At 41.2% G+C, this 10,755-nt stretch overlaps 1 protein-coding gene across 1 annotated transcript in view; it reads left to right on the top strand.

The window, feature by feature from the left end:
• Nucleotides 1-240: 240 nt before the first annotated feature.
• phactr3a (phosphatase and actin regulator 3a) overlaps nucleotides 241-10,755 on the top strand; it is a 35,305-nt gene continuing 24,790 nt past the window's right edge. Inside the window, exon 1 of the mRNA XM_080899065.1 lies at nucleotides 241-471. Within this exon, the coding sequence (XP_080755191.1) occupies nucleotides 369-471 (103 nt within the window). The 5' untranslated portion in view covers nucleotides 241-368. The remainder of the gene's footprint in view (nucleotides 472-10,755) is intronic.

Below are 10,755 nucleotides of genomic sequence, written 5' to 3'. Positions count from 1 at the left end.
AAAGGCCATAAATTCAGGTTATCGGTGTGCGAATAAGCATGGTGCTCTGTTGAATATTTGGTCGCGTTGCTGGACAGGGATGGGCATCATCAACCCGTTGGCATCATCGGGGGCAAATCACCCCTCCCTCATCCACACATCATCGCGCACACAGCCCAGACTCACACGCACACACACACACACGCACATACACGCACATACACAAACACACACGGAATTTCGGCTCAGCCATGGCTCCCTGTTAGGTACTCAAAGCGGCTGTTGTCAGAGCGAATTAAATCTACTCTCGCTCGTTGCTTTCCTCCTGACCTTGCCTGCCTCCGGTTGGGTTTTTAATATTTTATTTAGGATTCCTGCGCTGCCTCCCCATGGCTACATCGGATGGACTAGACGGCTGTCTGCAGCGAGGCAGATCTCAAAGTGACCCGAACATACTCACCGAACCGGGCATCGAGTTGGCTCACGGCACAGGTAAGATAGGCGTTATTTTGTCTACATTCATCCGCTCCATATGCGAGTTTTTATTTTTATTTTATTTTATTTTTCTAAGGTTGCCGCTTCTTTGGCGTTGCAGACCTCCTTGTTTGCTTAGTGGGATGTCAGAACACTAAGGCACAATTAGCGCATATGCTCCCGACACTGGATGTAGAATATGACTGTAACGCTGAATCGTGGAGCTGCATGTTGAAGACGAATGCCATCTCAGCGTCTGTGAATGGCTGCATTCCCCACCAGATTTGCGCCTTACAAAGACGCCTGTAGCCCTTTTGGCTGATATGGATGCAAGTAGTATTTGGGAATCCGCGTGTTGGCCGTTTAATGTGATATTACCGTGTGCAACTTTTACTCTATTGCCTATCTATTCCCTTCCATGCTATCCCAGCCCCTTTATAGTGAACCCATGCTATTTAGCATCACAAAATCTGCATGCATGTGTGGTCCATGATCCAAGCTTAACGAATGTGTTGTCCTGTCTGATCCACTGCTATAGCGTTGTTATTAAGAGAGATCCATGGAGGGATTCATGTTTTGACGTGTTGCATTAAAAAAGAAAGAAAAAAAAGCACATGCTTCTCTTATTGTAGGCCTATGCCTAGAGCTCTGTCCCTGTATTGACAGCACTGAATCCCCACCCCATACCGAACTGATCACTGCTGCGATCAATAGCCGACAATCCACGTGATATAGGCTATAGGTGGAAATGTACCCAACTTATCATCACAGCCTTGTACTGGTACAATCGGACTGGCCAGTTATTGATCCTTCAGGTGATCTTTCCAATATGGTGTCCTTGTTTGTTTCTCTGTGGGTTAGTCATCTAATGTTACTCATCTTTCTGCTTTATGGAAGAGGATAATGAATTAAACTTTCATTAATGACAGAACACCAGGGAGCACTCATGCCGTGCTCTCCTCTGGTGAGCTCCTGGAAGTGAATTTGGTTGTTATTGTGCTGGAAGAACTAGTAGCCTATGCATTCACCTGAAATACACTGATTTATTTTATTTTCTTTTTTTTACGTAAGTGAGACTATTTATGGTCATACTGTGTGGGTTTAGAAAGAGTCATTGCTTACACCCACACATGGCGAGTTTTACGCACATGAATGCTTGACTGAATGATTCAGAAAAAAAAGCAGAGTAGTTCACCTTTCAACTTATCACTAACGAGACTCGCTTTTTCACATTTCCAAAATCACACCTGCCTGCACTCATCAACTGGCCATAGCACGTTTATAATGGAGCCTTGCTGAATTCAACCCTCCCAGGGATGATTTAATTCACACGTAGGTGAATGTGATGATGTCACACTGGGTCTTTGACACACCTGAATAAACAACGCAGCAGTTTGGCGGATCAGCCAGGCCAGTGATGAGAGCTAAAGCTGTCAGGGAACGCTGAACGTCAGCCTACATCCCTGGAGTATGCACAACTGCATCACAGTTTCAGACACGAGTTTGCTACATGAAAGACGGAGTAAATAAAGTTGTAACAGCAAAGACAATATCGGTGTCTGGTGGCCCAAAGTACACAGCATCGCCCACCCCTTCTCTGCGTGGATCACCACTGCACTAATGTCTGGGGCACTAGTCTTTGCCAAAGTAATCCTTTGGCAAAGACTGCCTTTTTTTTCTCCTCCCAATACAGTAGATCTCGCAGCTGCAGAGGCTTACAATGTGTTCATACACTTACTCAATACTGGGAGGAGAGTCAATAGAGACAACAGTTACAGCTGACCATCTCAGAAAATCAGAGTAGTGTTTCCTTTTGAATGAGGCTGCAGTAATACTACAATACAGACTCACCCTCTCAGAGAAGGGCAAGTCGATCAGTCACATTGCAAGTGTCCAACAATGCAAATCCTACTGTCTTTTAATAAGGCGCAGAGAGTGACATTGCATTGCTCTGTTGGGAGTTTATCTAAATTAAGGCAACCTCTTTGAACAGCAGATTTACAAGAATGATTCAGAGTTACAGGAACATAAGTCCAGGAACAGGAGCAGCAGTATAAACACGTTTAATCAGTTCATTTGGACAAGGAGCCCTTAGATTCCCCTGCTAATAAAATGTCACTTTCGCTCAAAGTTCCACTTAGTCATTGCAGAATGTCGACCAAGGTAATGGTGTGGAGAGGACACCTTGACGCTTTGCGGACAGGGAGCTTGTCCAAGCAGGGTTATCCCTATGGCTTCGTTCCTCAAAATAATTCTTTTCCCCTGTAGAAAGACGCAAAGCTGGAGAAACAGTGGAGATGAGTTGAATCACACAAATATCAGCACAAGCAGATTTATAGTGCACATAAATCTGCAGTTAGAGACTATTTCTATTATTGATTAAGTTTCACTTTTTTATTACTTTTTTATTACATAGAATACAATGCACATTACAGTTTCCAAAGTAGTTATCTTCAGACTGTTTTGATTGATTGATTGATTGATTGATTGATTGATTGATTGATTGAATCTTTATTTTGAACATGTTGAAAAAGTATAAAAAAAAAATAGAATTAAAAGAGACAAATGAACAAAGCAAACAAAAGGAAAACGAGCAACCACAACTCCAAATAACGTCCATGTTCAAAAAGGAGCAGGAAGAAGCATAAGCTTATTTAATCCCACCCCTTTTCCACTATCTAGTATCAATAGACTACAGAAATACCTCCTTGTAATTACATTATATGTTATGTGTAATTTTTTTTTTTTTTTTTTTTTTTTTTAATATATACACATATATGTTTCTATCTATCCATACCTACGTATATACACACATACGCACATATACACATTTTCAATAACCCCATTAACACCTGAAGGATACACAACCTACAATTTTATATATATTTAATATATATATATATATATACATATATATATATATATATATATACATACATACACACATACATACACACACATACACATATATATACATATACATACATATATATATATATATATATATATATATATATATATATATATATATATATATATACATATATATATATATATATATATATATATATATATATATATGTATATATATATATATATATATATATATATATACATATATATATACATATACATATACACATATATATATATACATACATACATACATACATATACACATACATATATACCCATACCAACAAACCCGTGCATGCGCACACACATGAAAATATTAGACAAGAACACCCTATCAAATCTCTACCTTTTCCCTGTACCCTGTAAAAACCATATCCTTAAACATATCCTTGTGAACTGTTAAATTCAGTTCACAAAGTTACAAAACACAGAAAAGAAGAATATCCTCCTCATGAAGAAATCACGTCATATATCCACAGTAAATTCTAAAAATAAAAAAATATATTCAGATATTTTTAATCTTTTAAATAATTTCTCAGTTTGTTTGACATTTCATTGATTAGTTGCAACACTTTATAAAGATGGCCAACTGCCCCTTCACTAAACACCATCCTTTGGCAAAAGACTGTAATAATTCATGATGAAATCACTTTCACTTGCAACCCCTCCCCACCTGCAGCTATAGACCACATTGCTCAAGACCACTTCTGTTCTCCGCTCACATGACGACTTATCCAATAAGTACCTGCTGATCTGTGTTTTTTTTCTCTCGTTTTGTTTTATCATTCTCTCCTGGTCTTACTGGTACAAGAATAATCCTCTCAGATCTGTCAAAAAAAAAGAACAACTGAAGAATTCAGGTAAAAGGCGGGGACCTGCCTAATGAACAAGAAGATATGTCAAACCCTGCGGAAGCTGATATTTAGCCATGACAATGACTCACCCCAAACCCGAGCGCTGTGTCGTACATAATCCCTCTTATATTCAGGGCTTGGTGAGCAAATATGGGAAATTATGAGTCAGCAGGTCTTATATAATGTTCCCGCAATTAACACAACATTGTTTGAAAGTAATAATGTAAACAAAAAGGTATTTGTGCCACAGGAATTCCTTACATAACAATGGTTTAAGACCCAGTTTCAGATTTCAGCGAGTTGCGGCGGAATAAAGAAACTGTAATTACGTAACAAACAGAGATATATATGACCCTACCTTAAGAAACAGCCCTGCTTCAATTTAAAAAAAGGAACTTTGACATTTTCAGGTGAAGAGAGGGTTAAAGATGCAAGAACATGGACTCCTTAGAAGTTTAAAAGGCACTCTTAAAAGGAGACAACCCGGTGCTGGCAGGCGGCACATTTGAAGAATGGTTTTCGTTCAACTGTAATGAGGCAGTCAAGTATCTTGATGCTGTGGAAGAGGGAGATAAAGAAACGCTGGATGTGGCACAGCATTTGGTGTGGCCTTCAACTGGCGCTGGCTCTAAACAGATAATTACACTGCACACAGTAACTATCTAGCTATCAATCCAAACTACTGGCAGTTCATCAAGTTGTTGGGACGAGTTGTTGGGCTTGCCCGTGTTGACAGGTTTTGTGATGAGCAAAACTCCACCAGTATCTGGGGCAGTTTTATAATTATTTTCTATTCCGAGTAATTAACTGTAAATTAAACTGTTTGAAATTGCAGTTTTCATTTAAGACAGATTAAGAGGCAGGCGTTCAGCGGTATGTGATGCCATTACAGCCACACATTCTGTCTTCCTGTGAGTCTATTTTTTCCCCACCGAGTGATTGTCAACATCCTCAAGAGTGCAGAGAAAAGGGTGTGAAGTTGTTGTATTCTGCTGCGGGTCGTACGTGTTAAGTGGTTAAAACAAAAGAGAGAGCGACGGTGACCGTGAAGTGGATACAAGTGAGAAAACAGAAAACGATCCCTCTGTTACAGTTTAGCCCGTGACACCATGCTGTCTGTGCTTAGATAGGTCGCCAGTATGCAAAACACAGCCTCGAGTTTTTATTCATGTGGATGGTTTTTTTGGAGACTTTTAATTTAAACAGGACATAAACTTCATCATACACATGCAGCTCAATACTGGTCTCTCATTTTTGATTTTTGTTTGTTTATTTGTTTGTTTTTTAGCTGCGGTCAAGTTGAAAACTGTAAAACCCGAGGATCTATCAAGCTACATGCACACGTATGGCTGACATAAACAATTTTAGAGATCTGGATGAACAACGAGAACATATTGTATATAGATTTGCACTTTGTTTAGAACCTGCAACTTTATCAGACTCAGCCAGGAAAGCTGTAATTCACGCTGAAGTCACAACTCATTCATCACGGTGAGCCTTAAGGGACTGTGAGTCAGTCAAGGCTACCTGTTAGTAGTAGCCACTGGAGAGCTATTCATTCTTCCCTCCACGATGCACAGAGGTCCCTTCAGAGGCCAAGAGAAAAAGTACATCTAATGTCAAGTTGAGAGGAGCGTTCTGGTTGCCATAAAAGGTATTTGTCATATTCAGAAACATATGAATCTCAACAAATATTGAGTCAGACTTTCACCCAGGAGCCAGGGGTGCACTGTTAGTGCCCACATGTCATATATATATATATATATATATATATATATATATATATATATAACTAACTTATCCTTTGTGTGTAAAATGTTCAGACATTTCTGATTGTCAAACCTAATGGATCATGTCCACTGTTAATGTGATTAACTACTCTGCTAGGGGCACTTGTGTGAACTTGAGCGTAACTGGCTTTTCATTTTCTATAAATTACTTCAGAACAAGTTAGTCATAGGCAACTGCAACATGCCAAATACAAGTGAAATGAGCTCAGGGGAAAGGGTCAAGCATCATTTGGCTGTACAAAAAGAAAAGTTAACATTCCACAATTTTGTTTTAAAAACAATAAAAAGGGAAGAATTTGTCTTGAGTAAAATGAAAACTAACGGGTACACACACCCCTGTTCTCTGCTGGCCATCGGGGCGGGGGGGGGGGGGGGGGGGGGGGCTGGGAGGAGGTGTTGGCCATCCGATTGGGATCTGGGATGCGGGGCCTCCCTGTTGCTGCGGAGCCTAGGGCGGTCTGCTTGCCTCCACCCCGGGGGAAAGGGTGACATCTCCTGGGTCTAGGTGCTGTTTCCCCCTCCAGGGGCGAGGGTACCTGGACCTGGGGTATAGAGTTTGTTTGGGGAGTGTGATTGTGTGTACAGTGTCCATGTATGTCTATCCCTACGTTGGGTGAGTGCTGAGTGTGCATGAGGGTGGGAATGCATGTTTGTGTCTGTGTGTGCCTGTTTGTCTGTGTCTATATGTCAGGTCGGGTCTTACACTCCACCTCTCTGGGAACTCCCAGGCCCTCCAAAGGCCTATCTCCCCTCACCACACTCCCTGCCGGTAACTGATGCCCTCAGGGGTTGGTGTGTTGGTGGTTCTTGGTGTCCGGGGCTGGGCGCTCAGGTATGTACCAACTCACTCCTGGTGACTACTTGGCGGGGCCTGGTGCCTGTTGCTCGGTCAGGCCTCTTCTGGGGCAAAGGGGGCAGAGCCGGCGGGCACGCCACTGCAGCCCCCTCTGGCTTCTGCTCCGTGGCTACTGGGTGACCCCTCATCTGGGGCTCTCCTCAGCTCTTCCCAGGAGGGTGGCACGGATGCCCCTCCGGTGGTCCTCCTTGGGCTCTCGCACTCTGGGGCCTCTGGATGTCTGGGGCCTGGATCTCCTCCATGCCTGCTTCATGCCCTGGGGGACAGGGCTATGGCTCTCTACATCCTCTAGCAGACCATTACACGGGGAAACCTTTTGAATACAAGCGCGCTGATCCACACAGGTGTGCACACGGGTGTTCACTGTTCATAGACATAAACTACACCTTTATTGGCTGCTATTTCCAAGCACATTGTGCGCTGTCGGTCCTGCTTGCTATACAACAACATTCAATATTTAGTATTTACTGCTGTTTACACTTAGGTAGATTAACGTGATGGTGTTGTGTTTAGTATGTTGCTCTGTTTTGGTTTTTTTTGCTTGTTTTCTCTTCTTTTTCTCTCAACAGGTGATTCAGGAGATTTTTTTCTCTTCTTTCTCTTTTTAAGTGCCCTTTCTCACTGTCCCTCTTCCCTTCTGTTTTTCTTTTCCTTCATCTTTCTTTCTCCCTTTCCTATCCCTCAGTCATATCTGTCCCGTCTGTAACAACTGAAAATAAAATAAAATAAATAATAACAACAAAGGTCGATCAAATGGACCGATACGGCAAGGCCATGATGATCCATTTGGCAAAGTAAATCCATTCAAAGAATGAGACATAATTAGATTTTCAAAGAAACATCTACAGAATGATAGCGGTTCTTGAGATCCATCTTTGTCAAATAATAATTCAACTGACATGGATCTAATGGCATCAAATCTGTGTAAATAAAACCACGGGAAAATTCCAACCAGACTGCACTGAGCATAAAGTAAAGATCAGATGTGGGAACATCAAAGTCGGGAGCTGTTTTTTACTTACAGTGGCAACATCCACCTGTTGAAAGAAACTTTGTACATCAGAAATCCGAAGACCTGTGGCCCTCACAAAGATTTCACTATAAATCCCTATGGAGGGGGGAAAAAAAGCTTTGCTGCCTTAAACACAGAAAACTCTCAGGCTCTCAGCACAGTCACTGTAGAAACCATGGGCTTCAAATATTCAAATCTTTTCCACCAGTTTTAAAATTAAAATAATGATTCTTACTATCATGAATTACTATCATTAACATTTAGTATTGGGTATCATTAAGGATGGGAATTCATAAGAATTTAGCGATTGCGACTCCGTTATCAGAGTCACCTATCGATTCTCTTTGGGATATCATTAGCTCGGCTTTGAGAGTCAACACAATCTCTAAGCAGAATATCAAAGACATTACATCTGTTCACATTAATGTATGCTGTGTGGTCTGATATTTGCGCAGGTATTTCCCCTCTTTGTTGTGATCAGTGTTGGGGTCATTACTCAAGAAAGTAACTCAACACAAATCCCTATCCCAACAAGGACACACACATGATCTTTCTCTTAGTAGAACACAAAGCTGACAGCAAAAAGCAAAGATGAAAACCAGCAAAAAGACACTTTAAAACAATTGCCACAGTGATTCTACTGAAACATGAGTTTATTACCTGTTAAAGTTCAGGGCCTGGTTGCTGGGCTGGGGTCAGCCTTTACTGAGCTTTATCAGCACTCTGGGTTCTTGGCTAGCTTAGTCTTAGCTTGCTGTTTGGCTAGCTTAGTGTTAGCATGCTGTCTGTGCAGGTGCTTGCGAAGTGCTGACGTTATGTTAGCAACATAATGCAGCTGTTTCTGTCCTAGATGCAGTTTACACTTTACCATCACGCTCTTGTCCATGTGTAAGATAAAAATAAAAGTAATGTCCATAATGGCTACCAAGAACCGGTTCTCAATTCCCATCCCTAGGTATCATATCACTCAACACTGCCGCTTAAAAAACTGAGAAGTCTATTAGTCATTTAGTCTCTTCGTGTTAAAAAACGGTGATGATGGGATCTCATGCTTATACCAAGTCATCACAGTATACCAACTAAATTCATTGCTTTTTCTCCTTCAAACCAAATCAGGCCACAAAAAAGTCATGTTAGCCTTATGTAAAAGAAAAAAAAGTCCTTTCTTCATTTGGAACCAAAATGAACACTGTGCTAACAATTCTGTCACATTTAGGATCCACAACTGCTGAGTGGTGAGCTAAGGAGATATGTTGCATGCAGATGCTTTGTTGAGCTCTGCTCTCCATAGATGCCTTTACAGTCTCCCAGTTCCCCCCGAAAATGGAGCGCATTAAATGACGACAGCAGCAGAAGTCCTACATCATGCATGCTCCCTGTGGATGCGGGAGCAGATTAGGCATTTGACAATGTTTGAGCCATGTGTTAGTGCGGCTGTTGTTTGGGCCATGTGTTGCTACAGCTGACACCCGTGCGCCTGTGTGGTTTTTTTTGGCAATTCAATCCATGTATGCATTCATTTGCAGAAGATGTAGCAGGTTTGCGCAGACGTGGAAAGAAAAAAAATCACAGTGTGTGCTAGAAAAGACAGTCACCCTTTTGAGAACAAAGAGTCGAAAAGCCCCGTACACCTATCAGAGACCCCAGGGTAAAGGCAGCATGTGATGGAGCTATTAAGCCTCTAAAGGCCGGGGTTAAATTGAGTTCAGGAAGTTGCATGCACTATGTTGTGAAGGGTAAAAAATTTAAGAGAGAGAACTCCTTTTGGCATCGACTCTGTGGAGCAGTGGAAATACATTTCGCAAGAAAGCAGAAAAAGGAAAAAAAATGCCGGGGAGAAAAGGAGAAGGAGGCTAAACTAGTGAGGCAGAGAGGAGATGGAGGAGAGAGAAAGAAAGGAGGAGGTGGCAGCTTTTATTGAAAGAAAGCCAAGATGTTATCCTAATTGCAAACTGGCCACAGCGAGATGATGGATAGGCTGTAAGAGACCAGTTGCAGGCAGTGACTGTGTGGCTCTGGCTGGAAGACCTCTACAGCGTTCCACAGATCCTATACAGACCCTATACAGACCCTAAAGTGATGCAGTTAAACCAAGAATGCTGATATGCCAGATTTTTTTTCCTCTATCATTTTCCTCATTGATAATTACCTCAGATGTTTAAGCCAATTTAGTTAATTGAACTGTTCCTTTTAGTTAAATGTTCATTTCGACAAACATAAAAATGAACTTGCAAAGACTTCAAGGCAAGGCAAGGCAAGGCAAGTTTATTTGTATAGCACAATTCAACAACAAGGTGATTCAAAGTGCTTTACAGAGACATTAGAAACAAGAACAAATAAAAAGCATGATTTAAAATTGATTAAAACAAGCAAATAAACTAACTAATTAACAAACAAACAAACAAACAAACAAACAAAACAGTATATAAAATCAGAACAGATAAAATCAGAACAGTAGATAAAATCAGTAGTTAAAAGTAAGTTTTGAAATTTAAGCTTAAAAGTGTGGATTTGGTGCTTTATTCAAATGCAGCTGAGAACAGGTGAGTCTTCAACCTGGATTTAAATAAACTGAGTGTTTCAGCTGATCTGAGGCTTTCTGGGAGTTTGTTCCAGATATAAGGAGCATAAAAGCTGAATGCAGCTTCTCCGTGTCTGGTTCTGACTCTGGGAACTGATAAAAGACCGGATCCAGATGACCTGAGGGATCTGGAAGGTTCATACTGGGTCAGGAGGTCATTGATGTATTTTGGTCCTAAACCATTCAGAGCTTTATAGACCAGCATCAGAACTTTAAAGTCTATCCTCTGACGGACAGGCAGCCAGTGTAAAGACCTCAGAGCTGGACTGATGTGGTCCACTTTTTTGGTCTTA

Source organism: Rhamphochromis sp. 'chilingali' (genome assembly GCF_963969265.1).
Source record: "Rhamphochromis sp. 'chilingali' genome assembly, chromosome: 12".
In the NCBI taxonomy this organism is placed as follows: domain Eukaryota; kingdom Metazoa; phylum Chordata; class Actinopteri; order Cichliformes; family Cichlidae; genus Rhamphochromis; species Rhamphochromis sp. 'chilingali'.
Note: the sequence above shows the minus strand (reverse complement) of the source record. Positions and strands in the feature narration are given on the sequence as shown.